The sequence below is a fragment of the Lissotriton vulgaris genome, chromosome 11, assembly GCF_964263255.1.
Source record: "Lissotriton vulgaris chromosome 11, aLisVul1.2, whole genome shotgun sequence".
Taxonomy (NCBI): Eukaryota; Metazoa; Chordata; class Amphibia; order Caudata; family Salamandridae; genus Lissotriton; species Lissotriton vulgaris.
In genome coordinates, this window is record NC_141699.1 from 226,722,013 (window position 1) to 226,743,997 (window position 21,985).

At 41.4% G+C, this 21,985-nt stretch overlaps 1 protein-coding gene across 1 annotated transcript; it reads left to right on the forward strand.

The window, feature by feature from the left end:
- Positions 1-1,993: 1,993 nt before the first annotated feature.
- CRYBA4 (crystallin beta A4) lies at positions 1,994-20,991 on the forward strand. Its single transcript, XM_086944731.1, has 6 exons — positions 1,994-2,030; positions 7,497-7,547; positions 10,668-10,786; positions 17,481-17,622; positions 18,593-18,735; positions 20,763-20,991. Exons 2-6 carry the CDS (start codon positions 7,509-7,511, stop codon positions 20,908-20,910), a joined length of 591 nt encoding a protein of 196 aa, XP_086800857.1. The 5' UTR covers positions 1,994-2,030; positions 7,497-7,508; the 3' UTR covers positions 20,911-20,991.
- The last annotated feature ends 994 nt before the right edge of the window (positions 20,992-21,985 follow it).

Sequence of the window (21,985 nt, forward strand, 5' to 3'; positions counted from 1 at the left end):
GGAGCACCCCCAAAAAAATAACCATACTTGAGTTCTGAAGGTGATGGTGTAATAAAGATACCTTTACATTTTGGGTTTCTCGTGTCACATTTTCTGTACTTGAAAGACAGAAATCAAATGTCAGGCTATATCTTCAAACAAATGCTTCTTATTATTCTCTTTTTAGGTCGAGCCTGGGCAGTGCATGCGCTGCTCAGCTATGTCTGAATCATTCAGCATTCCGTCCATCATTTGTTGTAGTTACCTTTTTCTCCCTAAGTGGGATGGGTATGCCCAGACGTGGGTCCCTTGCTCACTCTGCCACTGGATTCAAGCTAGCCTGGCTGATAATTAGTGACATACCCCAAAACCAGTCCCAGTATGTTTGTTTCCAGTCCAGGGAGGACCTGGCTTGGCAGTTCGGTCTGGACTGTTCCTGTGAGGCACACTGTGATTTGCATATGGCTAAGTCCAAACTGGGGTGGCTTAGTGGGCAAAAGAATGATGGATTTAACCCAGATATCTTGACTGGGGCAAAACGTGTGAATCATTCAGCATTCTGTCCATCATTTGTTGCAGTTACACTGCTCTGCTAGGCATGCTGTATTTAGGTATGGACTTGAAGCTTCGCCCACTCTCCGCCCATATTTTTCATTGGCTTATATCACTCTCCTTTGAAAACTGTGGCTTTTCATTGGTCAATAGGTTTAGTAGTCCCTCGTTTTTTCCGCCTGGTCCCATTTTGTAACCTACCACGAGGAGACACCATGTTACATGTGTTGTTACTCGGTAGGCTTTAATTACAGCCTCAGTGCGCTATTTGCTTAAATGGGTTCCTCCTGCCTGCTGTTTCAGGCAGGACACGCTCTCCCCCACTGCTTAAATAATTTTTTCATAGCACAACACGCCCAATTACAGTCACAGCCATGCCATTGGTTTATTTGTTGCGCCGAATGCGGACGCAGATGCATTTTTACTATTTCTTAACCTTTTGTTTTAAAACTGCCCCCTGCCATGCTTTCACGGCCATGCAAGTGAAAAAAAGACATGGGGCGCTTTTACAAAAAAAAATCATCTGTTTCTCAAGTTTTTTTGTAAAAGCGCCATAAACAGCGCTTTCACTTTAATGGCGGTCATGCTCCGTTCTTTAGACATGGCTCATCTAAGGAAAGGGGCGTGGCTGATATTAAAGTGAAAGCGCCACATGGATGCTTTTACAAACAAGCACTTGCAATGCAATAGCAAAGCACAAAGGAGGCACATTTATTTGTGCAACTCTGAGGTGTCTCAGAAGCCCAGATTTTAATAGGACCAACATAAATCAAGAAATTGTCCTTGGTGATGTATAAATAATACATATTCTGTGAAACTCGATTTCCACTCATTATCATTTGTGCACTAGATAGTTTTATGAGTAAAACTGCATTCCAGTGCAAATTCAGTGGAAATTTCAATGAAAAATGTGCTGCCTGTTAATGACAGTTTGCTACTTTACCATGATTTAGTAAAACATTTGCAACAGGGTGCTCCAAAATGCACCATCATTTACGTACTACCCTCTCATCAGTCTCCTGCTGAATACACCTTCTACACTTGTATTTTGTGTGACACTTGGATTTTTATCAATCCCTATGATTTCAGTGGTGTAACATCGATTGCAGCACACCCATTTTGAAAGCTGTTCCAACACCACTACTGTAAAGAGTGCCAGGAATTTGTATTGCCTTTGAAAAACAGATGTTCCCTTTATTCTCAGATAATCGCATACCTAAAGTTTGGCCTTAAGTTTAAAAACACAAACGCGTCAAAAAAATGAGGCAGAATGCATGACACGTCACTTTGAAGCTGATGTGCTTGCATTTCTATGCGTTACCCTCAGCTCTATAGATCACCCTCATTGTTCTAAAACAAAACTGGTGAACGAGGCCTGCGCTCGTGTGCTGAGCCAGGGCTTTCGGTAGCTGCCTCTCTGCCTGGAGGCTATAAAAACCCAGCAGGGCAGGGCACAGGGCACGTTCCATCCACAGGACTTTTGGCTGGTCTTTCTCGAGGTAAGAGCCGTACTTTTATCGGGGGTAAAAAACATAATTTTTAAAACGTTTTTAACTCTATGTTGGTAGCCTCTGTTATCTTTTTAAGATCCTTAAAACTGAATTTTAAGAAGGGCTCCTTCAATACAATTTAATTTCTATAAAGTTTTTTGAAAAAGTACTAAAGTAAGAGAAGTTCTGAAAATGTGGTTCCTTGTGCCACAAAAAAAGCAAAACGTAAACTGTGTTCACGGCCATTAGAATAGAAACAGAAGCAATGGTGTTCTACTGTAAAGTGAATTATTTGTGTAAATGGGGGCACTTGATCCAACCTTGACTGCACATTGCTCAGAGGTGCATGTACTGTCCCTTGATGTACAAGGAAGTCGCGTCCCAGATCTTACATTGACCTCTCTGCCAGAGACCCAGCTTGTGCAGGGTTCAAGCAGGAAAGAGTTGTACAGTATTGGATTTGGGGGTGAAAAGATCCGTGAAAGATATACTGAAAAACGAATGTATATTTATATATTATATATATATACATTCGTTTTTCAGTATATCTTTCTATGTCTATATATATATATATATATCTCAAAAATGCAGCTCCTGACCGCCAATTACAAGGCGGAACCGAACAGGTGCGGACCTCTTCCCCAAAATGCAGATTCAATAACGGGCCACTGCACAAAGTTCTGCAAGCAGTTTTAAAGTTTTAGTTCATTGTTCTTGAGACTAATGTCCCCCATAACGCGTTTCACTCCCTGAAAGGAGCTTGATCACATGAATATATATATATATATATATATATATATTATATATATATATATATATAGACACTCGTGTCCTTCACTATCAATAATAATATTAATAATTTTTATAATATGTTTAGCAAGATTATTGAATTTAGGACACACAAAATAAGTTGGAGTGAAACACAGCAGAACAGGCTGGGCACTCTCACCTGTGTTAAGAAGGTTTCCAACCTCTTTTGGCAGATAACTTTATTAAAACGCAATTACAAAATAAAGATCTACTGTTACTATAGACATATTGGGGAAAGGAATAGAAATGTGTCTATAGGCAGCTCTAAGACATTTATTTTAGTAAAAGAGCTGTGAGGAGAAACCCTTGCACATCCTGTGCCCGATTCACTAATGGATAAAACGTCCACCCCCCTGTAAAAGTACTCCTGTGCATGGTGCAGATTTACAATTCTTCTCTAGTCACATAACCCAGCAGTAGGACATGTCTGAAAATTTGTGCCAGTCACAGCATTTCAGACATACTACTTTGCTCTTTTCCTAAGACAGAATTCAACACAGGGTTCAATTACGCATTGGGGAGGGTGAGCCCCATTTTATTTTCTTCAAAGGCAAAAAAGTTTTCCCTGTGGAAAAATCCCTTCTTCTATCACCCCACAATGTTTGGGCGTCTTCTATTTATTTATGTTAGGTATCCTTTTGTGACTATCTGACTAGCTTATAAGGATCCGTTTTTAGTTTTAAATGTAGGTTCACATCTAAAAATGGCGTTAAGAATGTGCCAACTTGAATATATGAATCTGGGGAGTCGATATTTACAGCGGTAAATTCCTCTTTTTTTGTGGAATCTTTGGACTGAGAAGGTTTTTACATCCCAAAGTGAACCTACCATCGAATACCTATTTATTTCAATTCTGGTTGTATCTGCTCTTATCAGTTTAATATTTAAATTCTGGTTAAGTACTCTATAAACCAAGTGCGCTCTGTTTTTGTTGATTCTAATATAATGTCTGAGAAACACACGCAGATGTGCAGCTATTATTAAAGTGTCCAAGTTTGCCTGTTTCATTTGATGTTGTGACAATCCCGGTTTCAGGCATATGTCTGCTTGGCTTGTTCATTTTACTGCGCTCTGCAGTGTCTTAATCATCATTTGAGGGTATATGCAATGCAGGGGAGGAAAATCGTTACATACTGCACAGGAAGCAGATTGCTGCTCTTTCATTTTATACATTTGTCAAAAGAGGCAGATCTGTATTATACTGAAAAACAAGGAAAAAACGCTTAACTCTTATTCATGGCACCAGGTTTCTAAAATCTAATCAGAGAGAATGCACGTTTTGTACCTGCAATCGCTACGGCATTCGTTTATTCTTTAAACATGGTTAACACATGCTTGCAATAATGAATAAAACTAAACACAGCAGAGAGTAGCCATCTTACAATGGTGGTTCACATAGTGAATCATTGTTTTAAACTTCGAACACAGCTACCCCATGTAAAACCAATGTGTTGGCTATCTTGGAATGGTAAAACAAAGACACATTGTGGTCAATACCATTCCGTAATGGCTAGTTTAGTGGCAGTGGCCATGCAGTGTGTGAAGTACTGCAGACAAAATGAGCAACAAGCAAGTGACTCGTTAGCACTGTCTAGAAGCTGCAGTATACTCTATAAAATGAAAATAAAAAGGAAAGGAGGAAAGAACTGAAAGGGGACCATTAAAGGGAGAAACTGGAAAACTAAAGGACTTGTCGACCAGACATGGCACTGAGGAATGCAGGCAGGTATGTACATGTGATGAGACAAATCCCATCATTCACAGTGCAAGAGAGCAAATGGCTAAAGTTAACTGACCCATTGGCTAATGATGAATGCTGCCCATGGATGGAAGCAGAATGTAAAGGACACTCACACAGACCACTGGTAGGAGAGAGCTGACTCACGAAGATTTCTTAACTCTTTCCGTGCTGATGACGGAACCGCTCGGTCATTAGCCGCCGTAGCGCTGTGCTGATGACGGAGCGGTTCCGTCATAGCCCGCCCGACGCGCCTGCGCGGTGCATATTTCGCGCCTGCGTGGCACGTTCTATTGAGCGGACGGGGCCATGACGGAACCGCTCCGTCATCAGCACAGCTCAACCGTGGCTGATGACGGAGCGGTTGCGTCACCAGTATGGGCGTGCCGCGCGGCCCCCCCCCGCCCCCTTAGCCCTGCGGCGGAATAGCCGCCGCAGCGAAGAGGTTAAAGGACATTATCAATACCAAAGTCTTTGCCTCCAAACGTAATCTGTGGGACGTCATGTAACAAAATAAGTCTGCAGGTTTTAACAAGGTAAAATAAAAATCCAACCTTAAAGGTCTATTTGTGTTAACTATGTGTTACATAATAAATACATTAGGCCCAATGTCATCATCATAATAAATAGATCAGGCTCATGGCATTTGAAATAACTTTCCCTTATATCCTTTATCATTGGGGTCTCACTATAATCAACTCACATCTATTGTTTTGAGCATAAGCTTTCCCACCAGGCCACCACCAGGAATCATGTAATGGAATTACAAATTTGTACAAAGTTACAATTGCCAAAACAATATAAAATCCCTTGTAAAAGGTCCTAATTAGGATTATCATAGAACAAAACTTGGTTAGCGTGGGTGATCAACACCAAAACCATTGCCTACTACATTAATATGTACATCCATGTAACAGAATCCTTGCCTGTATGCTTTAGTGCAGTGTAATAAAATACATCCTTAAGAGCTTGCAGTCCATAACACATGCTTTTCACAATAAGTAAGCCAGGACCACTGCCTTTGTCATACCTTTTCAAAATAAACAGAACAAACCAATGGAATCTAACATAACTTTTCCTGAAGGACCAATCAAGCCTATTGCCTTCATCATGGCTTTTCTCAATAACCACATTACGCCTACTGTATAGAGCAGAAGCTCTCCCTCAAAGGAACCATAAAGTCTATATTCATAAAATTTGAAATGTGTACAATTTTGCATTTGTCTAAAAATATACAATTGCCTCTGAGTGGGTCTAACAGGGATTATAACTGTTAAAATCTTCACTTCCTGTTATTTTCAGAGGGGTGACCAACAACAAAACCATTGCTGTAGTAATCTGTGAGATTCCATGTAACTAAATAGCTCTCTGCAGGCTTTAATACAGAGTAATAACAATCCTCCCGTAAATCACAATTGACATTTATATATATTTTTTCAATAAACATGGCAGACCATCTGCTTTTATTGTAACCTTTCATAATAAACAGATCAGGCATATAGCTTTGATCATTGTCATGCTATTATTACAAACCCAGACCTACTGCATTGAGCATAAACTTTCCCACAAGGCAAAAGGTGCAATACCAGCACTCTTTTCCAGTGACAGCACACACCCTTTGCCAAATGAAATGCTATATCAAGGAAACCATTAAGTGGGGAGAGCCTAAACCCCTCTCTTAGCAGTACTTTTTCAACTAATCACAGAAGGTCTGAGACAACTGTACTGTCATGCCAGACATAAAATCAAAACCATTACAAATGAACATTATGGGAACAGACTGCATAAACTGCACTGAGTTAGGCAAAATGTATGTCTCAGCAGTATGATGCGGTATGTAAATGTAAATGTAGTTGAGCTTATATAGCACAGCTACCCGCAGTGGGTTTCCCGGCGCTTGCTTAGAGAACCCGTCCTGGTATTCCCCTGTGAGATAACCCCAGGCAGGGTATCCACAAGGTGAAATCCAGGCATCCCGCCGCGAGGGGCCGTTGTGGAGATTAAGCAAGCTATTGCCCAGAGTCGCAGAGTGTGAACCCGTGAGTCGAGAAGGCACCGGAGCGAGAATTATCAAGTCCGTGGAATTTTTGAGCCCAAGACCCGCCGAGGCGGGGAATTGAACCCTGGTCCAGGGCCGATCTCAGCTTCCGGGTCTGCCGCCTCTAACCCCTGAGCCACACTTCTCCATGGTATGATGCTGGGGGAATGTGTCACCCTGTTTTTGCCACATACTATATATGATGCATAAATAGTCTGTATATAATTTGCGCTGGTACAGTTTGAGTGATCATACTCCTGAGATGCCACTTAGCTTCGACTTTGTAGGCTTTTAGGGCCCGTCTTAAAAGTTGGCAGACAGGTTACGCCATCACCAACATGACGGATATCCGGTCAGCCATTTTAGAGGTATCTTTGGATATAATGAACTGGTAATAAGGCGGAAGGGATATCTGTAATGTTTGTGACAGAGTAACCTATCTGCCAAACTCTAAATCAGGCCCAACGTTTTGTAAAGAGTCTGAAGTTAGGTTTTCAATTCAATATTATTAAGAATATTATTCAGAATGGGGACTCCTTATTCGAAATGAACACCTAGAATGTCAAAGGTTGGCATACAGAACTGCACTCCCAAGGATTAGCTGTTAAACTTTGCAAATCACCACTAATAAATCATGCACCATAAATAATATTGTGCAAAAATGTGTCAAAGCACCGCCCCAACGCAAAATAGACCGAACAAATACTGATTGGAATATGTCAAAATGTATGTAACCCCACCAGCATCTTTCTTTATCAATAATTATCCCTATAATATTAAAATGTTGTTATGCTGAAAAAATGTATATGGTTATACCGGATCGGTTATTATTGAGCAAAGTAAAAAGTGCAATGATGTTCAACTATATTTTGATGTATCTTTGTTTCAGTGAAGAGCCGACATGACGCAACATTGTACCAAGTTTGCTGGCCACTGGAAGGTAAGGCATTAAGTGTTTGAAATGACCTCAATATTACCGGAAAGTGCATATTGTCAATCACAAATATGAGATTTGTTTAAAGATTAATCTCTTGAATAGTATTAACACTACTGAGTCCTTGAGTCACATTACACTGATTTCGCTATTGCAATTTATGCACTGCCCTTTCCAAATTATATGGATTGCACTGGTCCCTATGCAATTTTTTATCAACATTTGCTCAACGTAAAAATATCAAAAACATCACTAACACCTACTGACCAGTGCATAAATAATTTTTTGCCACAGTTGGTCGGTCCAAATATTGGTGCAAATGTTGAAGCAAAATTGCATCAACATTTGTGCAATTTATGTTAGTCAAATACATTAGCATAAAAACTAGGTGACACCACTACACTGAATTTCCATACTTATAAGGTTCATTCAAATTCGGCATGTGATTCTGAAAGAGTTGTTTACGGAGCATTCCTAACGCAATTTACACACGATGTTAAGATTGTTAACAGGAGTTCCAGATGTGATTAATACCGAATTCAAGTTCCTGTGGAAGCAAATATTGATCCGGATAAATATAACAATTACTTTTGGGTCCATCCTAGGATGAGATCAACTCTTACCAGGCATTTTCCCCTGTATTGTATGGCTCCTGATACATTTACGGTTGACATGATAAATGTCCCAATACGGCCATTATTATCTCTAAGCCAAACATGTCAGCTGAAAACTGATCTGCTCGAGCATAGCCCAAACAAATGGCAATTGTACATGATTAGAAAAAATAGACATCGAAGTATCGAAATGCTGTGTCATAAGAGAGACTAATTGTAATGCCTGAAAATCGACTACATGCTACATGCAATTGTCCCCCAGAATTTTTCTCATGGAAGAGGACAGGGCTAGGATGGAAAATGTGCAGTATTTTCAATCGCGAAGAAAAGATCCACATAGACTCTCTTTTGCCAAAATCATCTTGGGTATACAATAAATATAATATTGTCAGGTGCCTTAACTGTTTAGTTACACATTATAGTCAAACCACTTAAAAAATATGGCGTTGAAAGGCATATCTTAAAATGTCCTACACTAAACCCAACATTGTATTTCAAGGTCATTCAAATCTGAACATTTTTTATTGTACCTCCAGAAAAGTAGTTATTTTTCCTTATCTGCAACAAAATATGAAATATCCCCAACTCCATAATTTCCTAACACCCATTGCTAACATCCATAGCAAGACAAAATCAACATTAGTTCCATTCACATATGGGATGAAGGACACTATATTATGGTCGGGTGTCTGAGTGGACTAATGTGTCCACTGTAGGGGCCTGTGTTGGACCTCCTGGCCACAGGATCAAATCCTAGCGGGTCCACTTAGCATTTCATCCTTCTGAGGACCATAAAATGAGTACAATTGAGTTCCTGTAACAATAAACATCTGTTATTTAGCACCAAGATACCCTTGGGTGTACGTGCGCTTTACAAATACAGGTTATGTTATGTTTTTATTTTAAATCAATGAAAATATTCCAGTTACAGTTCCAATTGGAAAGCATTATAGGAAATAGAAATACTCGTTGATGTGGAACATATAAAAAAAAAATTGAGATTCATACTGAAATATACAGGCATTCAACTGCCAAAAAACGGCTAATTATCTCCTATTTAGATAAACTCTTATGTTACTTTGTTGCCGCAATTACTCCGTCTAGAAGTATCTCTGGCCATCTTCTCAGCTTGGCCTGATGTGTGAAACAAAGATGGGAATGACGGACTTTGGTTTTCATTCTTGCTTAGTGTACTTTTTTAGATGTCTTAAGTGAAGAACAAAAACATTAGACCCCACTACAAACCTAGGCCTGGTTCAAAAGTGATTTGCATGTTTATTTTTGATTTAGATGTGGCAATGGCATTTTACTTTTGTAAAGCCACTTTTCTGAGTAAAAACACGTGGCTTTCTTCTCAGAAAAAAAGGTTATCTACACGTTGTTATTGTGAGATTTTTGTGTGAGTAAATCTTTTCCCAGGGGCAGAAGGTGGGCGATCTAGGGCAGCAGGATGCCCTGGAAAGTTAATGCGCACCTATAAATGTGTGAGTTTATGATGATTATTCACAAATGTTGTTGTTCCTATCCTGGAAGCAGCTGACTTGCCTACTCACAAGGTCCCACTGTGTGCCACCCAATATCAGCTCCCTTCACACGGTTACCTGGTCGGGCGCTGATATCACATGTTTGGAGACAACATGAGGTGGAAAGCCATACTGAGACTGAGTTTCGAGCGTGTAAAAAGGAGGATTCTTTCAGCCAATGTCCATTAAGGGGCTTTGCAAACTCCCTAGGACATTGATGGCAGCCTTCGAAAAATGTATTTTCTTTAATGTTCAAGGGTCTGGGGAGATAGGTGTGACTTTTGAACTGTGCTGGCACAGAGCTGTGCCCACTCTTCATGGGCCCTCCATAAGTGGGGGGGGCCTCCACAGCTGGTCTGAGGCTCTGGCCCCTCAACAGACCCCACCCTTCCTCTCACACTATGAAAGGGTTTTCTCAAGTTGACAAGTCTGAAGCAGCATGAGATTACTCCTGCCAAGGACAAGAGTTATTTTGTTTACAGAATGAAAATGTCTACAACATTTTCTGGGGTGTTAGGAAAGTAAGTTCTCTCTGGGGAAAATATTCTCCTCACAGAGAGAAAAGTTAGCAATGCTGAAATGGAACTCGCAAAAAGGATTTTCATGAGTACTATTGAGAAAACTCCAACAAATGGAACTTTTTACAAGAACTCCTGAAAACCGCTGTGAGCTCCACACAAAGTAAATCTGCTTCAGACATAGAAGGAAACTTAAGGAAATTTATTTATAGTAGATTTTGTGAATCTGGCTCCTAGTGCTCAGATTTTTAGAACATCAAACCCACAAGTGCACGAAGTATTGATATGTGGTTTTAGAAGTCTAGAAATAAAGGGAATTCAATTAAAGAATAGCCTTGCCTGAAACAGTTTGAATTCATTACCAGCAGTATATTTAAAATACTTCTATTGAACAAGGCATTTGTATTGCAATGGCTTCTTCCTACATTTGTGTATCAATGACCACATTATACAACGCAACATTTCCTCTAGATCGTTGTTTGGGATGAAGAATGCTTCCAGGGCCGCAGGCACGAGTTCACTGCTGAGTGCTCCAATATTATGGACTCTGGATTTGAAACCGTCCGCTCCTTCAAGATTGAGAGTGGCGCGTGAGTACTGCCCGAGTACATTTTTTGAGTGAATTTGTCATCTTTGCTGAGTGTGAATTCATACACCTACGTTTATGTCATTATTCATTTTCAATAAGAAACTTTTCATAAAATGACGTATTGCTGAAATAACCTATACATCTCCACTTCACTGGTCCTATCTCCTTCTCGTCCACCCAACTCTTACCGAACACTTTCATGCCAATACATTATGTATATATATATGTCACCTTGTAAGTACCTCTTCCCCCAGTGTTTCGGTTCTTCCACCTCGTAGAAGCCCTTTCTTTAGTGCATCTTTGACTCTGAAGTCCTCCCAAATACTCTTTTCACTACTTTTTGTTAAATACCAAATCGCTGCAGGTCGTAGCATTGCACGGGGTAGGTAGACTGACCATCAAAATACCAGGTATATGAAACTTTGCCTTTGGATTATTTTAATAGTGTCTACTGTTTCTTGGCAATCACTGCACCTCGCTCCACATACCACCCTATTTAATTATTTTCCAGAAGAAAGGCCTTTCTGACCCTTCACAATTCTGTTGTAAGATAGATGCTTCAATTGCGATGGCCCAATGAAATATACCATCAGCTTCAATGAACATTATTATCCTCTTACTATTTGGTACTAAAGAATGCTGGTACAAAGATTTCTAAAAAAGTATCACATAGTAGTAGATTGTTGAAGGTTACAGATGGTGCTGATGCGCAAACTAATAAATACATCTACATTTTGGAGAGGTGAACAGTTCCACAGACTTAATGTTATTGGAAATGTGCATTTGCACATATTTCACATATGTTTTTTCCCCAAGTAAACTACTGTTTTAGTACGGTTTTTAGGAGGACCCCCACCACCATCATTCGAGTACACCTTATATAACGTTTTGGGAACAGTTTAATTCATGCATAAAGGATTGAAAAAAAAATTGAAGATGTTTGGAAGTGCAAACTACATTCTGGCTATGTGGGTGTTCCCTCATCCCCAAAAGCCATTCATCAGCCCTTCATCTGGGTGTCCAAATTGTGCATTCCAGTGCCAAACTTAATACTATGTAATACCCAACCACCTGTAGTTCTAGCTCCAAATGTAATTCTGCCACTATGTTGAATATGTGAATCAGGATCTTGTGGTCAAAGACATCTGTCTACAAAGCACGAAATTAACTAAATATTGCTGAAAAAGCCACTGTACCAATATTCTGTCCATCCCTTCCGCATCCTCTCTCATCTTAATTTACTTAGGGGCTCATCATGATGGCAGTATGACATGAGTCCGCCCGCCATCATTGCGGTGTTTGGGACATGCGGCAGTCCTACCACTGCAATCACGATGTGCCCACCAGTATGACGGGCACATCTAGGGTATTTAACATTGCGGACGGTGCTGCTGGTGCAGCACCGTACACAATGTCAAAATGTAATGCTTTGCATTTCCCAGCACTACGTGGCAGGCACCATGTGGTGTCTTCCACGCAGTGCAGGGAAATGCAGGGGGGACCATGGGTACCTCCCCAGTGCAGCAACACCTCCCCACAAGACATTGGGGGCCTGCATCGGGCCCCCAAACCCAATCCCTGCCAGCCTACAGCCATGGAAATTATGGCTGACGCCAGCATTGTCATCTGGTGGACAGTGCCTGCTAAGCACCCCCACCATTTCCCCGGTCCTGTCCGCTCCGCCAGGCAATCCTAACGATTGCCTGTGGCTGAAGCGTGGTGGGCGGTCTTTGCGCCCCCCACGTCTGTGGAACGATTCCTCCCGCCATCGTAATGGGTGGGGAGAAATTGGCAATAAGATGGTGGAGGGCCCGCCACCGAACGCCTGGCGGTGGCGGACCTTCTGTCATCCTAATGACCTCCTGCATTCTGTTTGGAGTATGATTATCAAAGACAACTTTTTGTGAGTTAACTTAGTACTGAGACTAGAATGTACATCCACTTATCTGTACTAAACAGTCCAAACATGGTCCCTTTAGAGGTGGCACATAAGGTGATATTTGGTGTTGGCTGACACTACACTATTCTCTTTTTCACTGCCACTCAATTTAAGGTAAATGTTTCACTACAAGCTAAACAAACAAAATAATAAATGCTCAAGGCATTGATAAATAGCTCTCTTGTTATAGAATCTGTATCACGAAAGTGTCTGTGCAAACTGACACGAAGTAATCATGCACTTGTTATAATAAGCATTTTATTGGCATGCACCTCCAGCCAGTACAAAAACAGCTTAATGGTCCCATATCTCAACTCAAGTGTCACCATGTGGAATCACCCAGTACCCGTATTCCACCTGATAACCAGGCTGAAGTAAAGGAAACCTGGCATAACAGGTATAGTCCACAACACAAACCTGTCGCACAATCTAGCATTATTAAAGCTGTCATCTATCAGTACCAGGAGAGACACTTCCTGTCCACGAGTGTGCTTGTAATCTCAGTGAACAATCCGTGGCGGCCGACAGAGGTAAAAACCTGCGATGCGGATGGAGGGGCGTCATGGGGGAGAGGGGGTTGATGAGCGTGCTATGGGGGCATTAATAACAATTATTTTTTGTAAACACTTACCTGGTGCTGCCTGCCCCCTTGTGCTTCTCTGTTGCCCTGGGACAGCATCACAACTCCCGATCCAATCCCTGCGCTGCTCTCAAACAATGAAAGCAGCATGGGGATTGGTATGGAGATTAGCCTGCGCGGGCTGGATTAACACTCACTCAGGCATAGGGAGTCTGTGCTGTTTCTCCAACCTGGTTGAGCAATACAACTGGGTTGGAGAAACCTATGTGCGCATGTCAGTTTGATCGGCCTAAGACAACCAGCCAAACTGACATGCACACTTATAAATGCACATCTACCCCTCTTCCTCCCCCCTCCCATGGCCTGGCCCCACCCTTCCCTAAAAATTATGTGAGATGAGGGAATGCACACCCTGTTTTTAAACCACATTTTCTTTTAACTTCACATTAATCCATCCTTCGGCGTGATTGCGTGCAGATTGGCTGAAAGGCATGCCCTACTGCCACTAGTTACAACAACTGAGAAAGGTGAGGGACTATGTAGCCCCAAAACCAAATGCACAGCTTCGTGCCGCTAGTTTAGCGTGCACCTCTAATTTGAACAACTAATAACTTTTATCCGCAGTATTCCAAATTTTAACCATATTTAAACTCTTGTAAGTCCCACTTTTTTTATCTCCGTATCTTCCAGAGGTCCAACACTCGGGGTATGATGCCAATTTACAGGTTTCTTATATTCAAACTGTGCCCATCCAGGCCTTTTAGTAAGAATACGATTGAAGCAAAAAGTCCATCGCAAGCAGTCTTTAATGTTTCATGTTAAAATACCCAATGCATTTCGGGCTGCCATGTGCCCTTCGTCGGGGGTTACTACAATTAAATCATAACATGAGTGAATTAGTAACAGTTCTTTAACTCCATACACAACGCTGCAACATAATTTCACAATTACATTCTCTTCGTTTTTAAAAAAAAGGCATTAACACAAACTGCATTATCTCACTGGGTCTCCCTCTCAGTTGGTAAAATATCCCGTTCCTTTCTTTCATGCTAAGAATGTAAACCAAATTCCCCAACACGCTGTTAGTTTAATAAATTGTTCACAATGCTACTCCCTCCCCTCGAGTTTTTGACCTTCTGTGCTCGTGCCACTACTGGTGTTTCTGTCAGGAAATCCATTTATCATCAAGTCCGTTTACTTCATAAACATGTGCGCAGCTACGTTTATTTCTGGCAGTGTCCCATTTCCAGCTCGAAATCCCTCTTATGCATATTCTAAAGATGCCTGCCATCTAAATCACACACCATTCCACATACCTGCTTGACTGATAAAATAACGTCTCCTTCCCTCGTCATGATTGCTCAAAGCTGTTGGAAAGTGTACCACCCGTTCATTTGAATCAATACACCCCAGCACTCTCCCTTCCCATTGGCCCAGAACATAAAACTTCCTGTTCCTCCCTACTTAGGACGCTAAAAAACTACATTACCCAGAATGCATATCTGCAGTATGAAATACGACTCATCAAGTTTGTTAAAAAATAAATGTCACAGTTTTGATGTATCCTTGAGTTAAGTTGCTGTCAGTACATGTAATTCCTTCGAACCTCATGCGATGAACTTTGATGTTTCTCCGAATGTTTTAGAATCTCCAAGCGCTCTTCTTTTCTTTTCATGAATATGTTCATTCTTCTAATGGGTGCAATCCCTGGGTAGGGCTGTAGTTATGAAAATTATGTGAGATGAGGGAATGCACACCCTGTTTTTAAACCACATTTTCTTTTAACTTCACATTAATCCATCCTTCGGCGTGATTGCGTGCAGATTGGCTGAAAGGCATGCCCTACTGCCACTAGTTACAACAACTGAGAAAGGTGAGGGACTATGTAGCCCCAAAACCAAATGCACAGCTTCGTGCCGCTAGTTTAGCGTGCACCTCTAATTTGAACAACTAATAACTTTTATCCGCAGTATTCCAAATTTTAACCATATTTAAACTCTTGTAAGTCCCACTTTTTTTATCTCCGTATCTTCCAGAGGTCCAACACTCGGGGTATGATGCCAATTTACAGGTTTCTTATATGGAGTTAAAGAACTGTTACTAATTCACTCATGTTATGATTTAATTGTAGTAACCCCCGACGAAGGGCACATGGCAGCCCGAAATGCATTGGGTATTTTAACATGAAACATTAAAGACTGCTTGCGATGGACTTTTTGCTTCAATCGTATTCTTACTAAAAGGCCTGGATGGGCACAGTTTGAATATAAGAAACCTGTAAATTGGCATCATACCCCGAGTGTTGGACCTCTGGAAGATACGGAGATAAAAAAAGTGGGACTTACAAGAGTTTAAATATGGTTAAAATTTGGAATACTGCGGATAAAAGTTATTAGTTGTTCAAATTAGAGGTGCACGCTAAACTAGCGGCACGAAGCTGTGCATTTGGTTTTGGGGCTACATAGTCCCTCACCTTTCTCAGTTGTTGTAACTAGTGGCAGTAGGGCATGCCTTTCAGCCAATCTGCACGCAATCACGCCGAAGGATGGATTAATGTGAAGTTAAAAGAAAATGTGGTTTAAAAACAGGGTGTGCATTCCCTCATCTCACATAATTTTCATAACTACAGCCCTACCCAGGGATTGCACCCATTAGAAGAATGAACATATTCATGAAAAGAAAAGAAGAGCGCTTGGAGATTCTAAAACATTCGGAGAAACATCAAAGTTCATCGCATGGGGTTCGAAGGAATTACATGTACTGACAGCAACTTAACTCAAGGATACATCAAAACTGTGACATTTATTTTTTAACAAACTTGATGAGTCGTATTTCATACTGCAGATATGCATTCTGGGTAATGTAGTTTTTTAGCGTCCTAAGTAGGGAGGAACAGGAAGTTTTATGTTCTGGGCCAATGGGAAGGGAGAGTGCTGGGGTGTATTGATTCAAATGAACGGGTGGTACACTTTCCAACAGCTTTGAGCAATCATGACGAGGGAAGGAGACGTTATTTTATCAGTCAAGCAGGTATGTGGAATGGTGTGTGATTTAGATGGCAGGCATCTTTAGAATATGCATAAGAGGGATTTCGAGCTGGAAATGGGACACTGCCAGAAATAAACGTAGCTGCGCACATGTTTATGAAGTAAACGGACTTGATGATAAATGGATTTCCTGACAGAAACACCAGTAGTGGCACGAGCACAGAAGGTCAAAAACTCGAGGGGAGGGAGTAGCATTGTGAACAATTTATTAAACTAACAGCGTGTTGGGGAATTTGGTTTACATTCTTAGCATGAAAGAAAGGAACGGGATATTTTACCAACTGAGAGGGAGACCCAGTGAGATAATGCAGTTTGTGTTAATGTCTTTTTTTTAAAAACGAAGAGAATGTAATTGTGAAATTATGTTGCAGCGTTGTGTATGGAGTTAAAGAACTGTTACTAATTCACTCATGTTATGATTTAATTGTAGTAACCCCCGACGAAGGGCACATGGCAGCCCGAAATGCATTGGGTATTTTAACATGAAACATTAAAGACTGCTTGCGATGGACTTTTTGCTTCAATCGTATTCTTACTAAAAGGCCTGGATGGGCACAGTTTGAATATAAGAAACCTGTAAATTGGCATCATACCCCGAGTGTTGGACCTCTGGAAGATACGGAGATAAAAAAAGTGGGACTTACAAGAGTTTAAATATGGTTAAAATTTGGAATACTGCGGATAAAAGTTATTAGTTGTTCAAATTAGAGGTGCACGCTAAACTAGCGGCACGAAGCTGTGCATTTGGTTTTGGGGCTACATAGTCCCTCACCCACCCTTCCCTACACATGCTGGCTGAGCCAGCAGCTGAAAAATTAAAAAATAGTAAAATACCCTTTTATTTTTCAGCTCCTGGGTGTGAGCCGGTGGGTGACGCTCCTCCGCCATTGCGAAGGAGCCGCAGCTGTGAACAATATAATCATTTGAGCTATGGATCACCAAATTTCTATTAAGGTCGCTGTCAAAATTCGATTATAGGAGCTGGCACACTTTCACATTGTATATTTGTAGTTTGTCCGGCTTATACCTGACACAATGACATCTTAATGTGTGTGCGCTTCTTTGAAGAGCTTGACAACGCTGGGGTTTATATTTGACCTCTTTGCTTGTCTTTTGAATCTTTGTGCAGGTGGGTTGGCTACGAGCACGCTGGCTTCCAGGGGCAGCAGTTCATTCTGGAGAGAGGCGAATACCCGCGCTGGGAGGCCTGGAGCGGCAGCAATGCCTACCATGTTGAGAGGATGACCTCTTTCCGACCAATTGCCTGCGCTGTAAGTAATGCTCCAATGAACAGCTTAGGTGAAGAGTAAATCATCAGTTGATGTCAAATAAGACAAGAAGAGGCTGTCAAGACAGCCAATGACCATGGACCTAGGGTGACCAGACGTCCCGGATTTCCCCGAACAGTCCCGGTTTTTAGAGGACTGTCCCGGTGTCCCCATACTTTCCTTAAATTTAAATACATGTCTCTGATTTTGGGACAAAGGGGCATCCTGTAAAGGAGAATTAAAAGGCATGCTTTCCTTAAATAATGCATAATTTTCAGGCAGCGCAGGTTCACGTCTGCTGCAGGAGAGGGGACAGAGGGGAGACGGAGAGAGGAGCAGAGATGGGATGCACAGGATAGAGGCTGGAAGTCTGTATCTAGCTAAAGTGTGGCACATAATAACTGCGACACACATGTACGCTCAGTCTGGTTGAGCGGACTGAGCGGTAATTGTAGTCTGAAATACAATCACCTTGTAAACAAGTTTAAATTAAGTTTATTTTGGTAAAATTCTAGAAACAATGCAAATTAAAGTAAATCACTCATCAGTGCTTATTTTGGCCAGTTAGTGAGCAACACGCACTCATTGTGTGGACTGGGACCTATTTATTATCATCAGACTTTGACCCAAAGCTAGAGAGAGGAACTCAAAAAGGGAGGGAAGAAAAGAAAGGTGGAAGAACTGAGAAAGTAGGGATGAAAAATATCCTGCAAGAGTGAGACTGAGTGACAGGAAGTGTAGAGTGATGGAAGAAAAAGGCACGAGGGGGAATCAAGACTAGACAGCTTTGATATATATGACAACCCCAGCCGAGGACAGCAGCACCATTGGCAGTTTCCTAAGGAAAACTTTGGAACTGATGTCTTAACATTTTGTGTTTGACATCAATACGCAAGACTGTGCCTGAGGATTTGAAAAATGGAGCTCAAATATGCTTTTTTTTAATATGTCACGTGCCTCTGTTTTCACGCAGAACCACCGCGACTGCAAGATGAGCATCTTTGAGCGTGAGAACTTCTTGGGAAGGAAGGGAGAGCTGAGTGACGACTACCCGTCTCTTCAGGCCATGGGTTGGTGCAACAATGAGGTCGGCTCCTTCCGGGTTCATTCTGGCGCGTGAGTATATGATGCAGTATTTTTATACCAGTCCATCATCATTGTGAAAAAAGAACGTCACCTAATCAAGGCAATGAAGCCAGAACTCCGGAAGTAACTATGGAATGTTCTCTAGACTAAAAAGAAATCCGGAGAACCCAAAATGAAGCATAGACGATTCGGTGAAAATCTGATTCCACAGAAAATGCATGCAGAAGCCAGGCTAAACCTGGGGTTCAATATTTGGGAGAAAACTGACTGCACGTCTTACTTTTGCAAAATAAATTCTAGTAGAATGAGAAAAAATCATTTATTTAAAAAAAAAATATAAACTTGGAACTCAAAAAATGCATTATGGTTGTCTGTTTTATATGCGATCACCTATTGCTTCCCATGTAGGCTGTATATTTATCCCATATGGATATCTACACCTCATGTGCTAAGGTTAAATGCATCTTATCTAAGCTTCTTTACACGTGAGAATAGGCCAGTCAAAGTCAGTCAGTCAAAGATCTTTTATTCGATAAATCAATATAAAAAAAAGGCACGGTACAAGGAAACATACGTGAGAATAGGCTGAGCAGCACATGGTATGCAATGTACAGAATGCTCGGGTTAATCTCTTAGCCACATTCCAGGCCACTCTTTTTCACCCTCTATGCTATTGTAGACAGATACTTACCATGTGCAAATGGTCTGCCCCAATAGGAACAGTACAGCCCCTACTGCCAGGCCAGGTCCCTTCTAAAAGGGAACACAGGTTGCCCCAGACAAGTTTCACCTACTTAGCTACCATCAGGGAGGTATAGCTTGAGCCCTGAGGCACAGTTAAGCCTGGTTCCCAAGTCTGGGTATATAGTTAGCGCACTTCGGGCACCTCCTACAACAAACAGCAAGCTGATGGAAAGAATGCTTGAATTAGTCTCAATCTCTGACGTCACTCAGGCACACTATGCCATTTAGACATTGACCTGACTATCAGATCGGACAGGAATGATTTGTATGTGGCAATTATCTGTGCCTTAGTGTGAAAAATGATGGAATGGAATGAGTCCCGAAGAGATGAATAGTGCCCGGGATTAATTCCAGTATTTCCTCCATCACGTTGTTACTTGTTAGAGTAGCACGTGATAATCATACCTATGGGGTTGGATAGCAGGCAGAGATTACACAGAAAACCTGGAATGGATCCTTTCTTCCAGGACCAATGTTGGACACCCATGGACTAACAGAAGTAATATCTGCATTTTGAAAAACTAGCAACAAGACTATGTAGCATAATAAGGACATTATTTGTAGGTTTTGTACAGGTATCCGTTTATTAATTGCACAGAAGATATTTTTTAACAGTAACATCAGCATGCATGTATTGCAGCTACAAGAATAATGACAATATCAGGCTGCTGCTGGGGGAAGGGTGTCAGAAGGGTTCTACAGTGATGTCATGGATGTAGGGCTCAAAAAGTATGTGATGTCACTTTCAAAGCTTTGCTAATGTTGTGAATTAAAGTTCATGGCTAAAGACCTCTATAAATATGGAACGCAGAGATTCGAATCTGTGATTTGCAGATTCCACACCGTACTCAGGATCAAGCCCTAAATTCACTGAGCTAATTTACAAGGCACTATACTGCATAGTTGCCAAGTTTCACAGGTCCATGCGTGATGTACTACTCAAAGGCAGTTTACTTCTTTGAATTCTGGAACTTGTAGCCCTGTTTTATAATGGAATAAACAGGCCAACCAATCCCAGAATTCAGAGAAAAAACCAGGTCTGGAGCAGCACATCTCATGGAACTGGGGAACTTGGTAGGGATGATGCTGGTTTATTTCCAAAGAGTCCTTTGTTTAATTTGCCACACTCTTCCTCTGTGTGCAGTCGGCGTCTGTTTGTTGTGCTTAGAAACGATCCCACTGGCCATGATGCACCAACTGGGGCCTGTGGCTACACCGCAGCTCAGATCCTTGGCCAGGAGCTAACTTTGTCTGATGCTTTCCCAGTTCTGTGTATTTTGGACTGAGGCGTGGCTTTGCTTTCCTTCCTGCAGCTGGGTGTGCTACCAGTATCCCGGCTACCGTGGCTTCCAGTACATCCTGGAATGTGACCGTCACTCGGGAGAGTACAAGCACTGGCGAGAGTGGGGCTCCCATGCACAGACCTTCCAGGTGCAGTCCATCCGCAGGATCCAGCAGTAACAGCGGCTCCCGGGCCTTTTAACCTGATGCACACACTGACGAGCAGCACAATAAAGAGGATTTCTTTTCTTTTTCATCCTACTTGGTGTGTGCGTGATTTATTATGTTTAAAAATAATCGTGATTGTTTGCAGAATTATTCTGTGGGCTGTCGGGTGTGGAATCTGGAAAGACTACAGATTCGCCAGCAAACAGGTTGCTAGTAGCTGCTGGGTTAAAGTCGAGCAAACTATAGGCCTGATTCACAAAGGTAAACTTCCTCATTGGGTAAGTTTACTATTTTTTGTATTCGCAAACTACAAGTTAATAGTAAGATTACGACTGCGGAGAGTCCGCTGTCGGGGCGGAGAACTCACACAATTAGATAGGAAAGATTTATCTTTTTATGTGCGCAGTTCTCCGCCCTAACTCGTAAACTCACTATCAACTTGAAGATTGTGAACACAAAAAAAGGAGTACATTTACACCAAAGTGCAACTTTACCTTTGCGAATAAGGCCCTCTGTCTGTTACCCTAGTAAATCAGGCCTTTCTTTCACTCAGCTATATTACAGGCCAGTATTAAATTTGATCACACTACAAAATTCTACAACCGTCCAACCATTTAAAGACCGTTTCACAAAAGCATTTAAGAGTACGGGCAACAGTACTACAGGAGTACGCTTCTACATACTTTATACACCTTTAAGGCTGGGCCCCCTAACTTCCAACTCCCCATTTTTTTTATCAATATTCCCTCAGTTTTCTCATTTTATTCTCATTTTAACTAATTTGTGACCAATTCTCAAAAGCAAGTTGAGTATGTAAAAGAGTAATTCTTTATGTACTCAATAACCCCTTTGTATTTTTAAACGTGACTTCTATGATTTCAAGCCTAATGGCTGATAATTCAGGCTTGCCAACCACAATCTTTCTCCCAACTTCATTCTGTGACTAATACAAGTAACTGAGAACCTTTTGGAAATTGTTGTCTTTAGTCTTCGATTCTCTCCTACGTGCAATGACCATGCCTTGTTAGGTGATGGTAGGTTTTTTGGGGGATTGGTGCACTACACTCCATAGCGAAGATTTCTATAC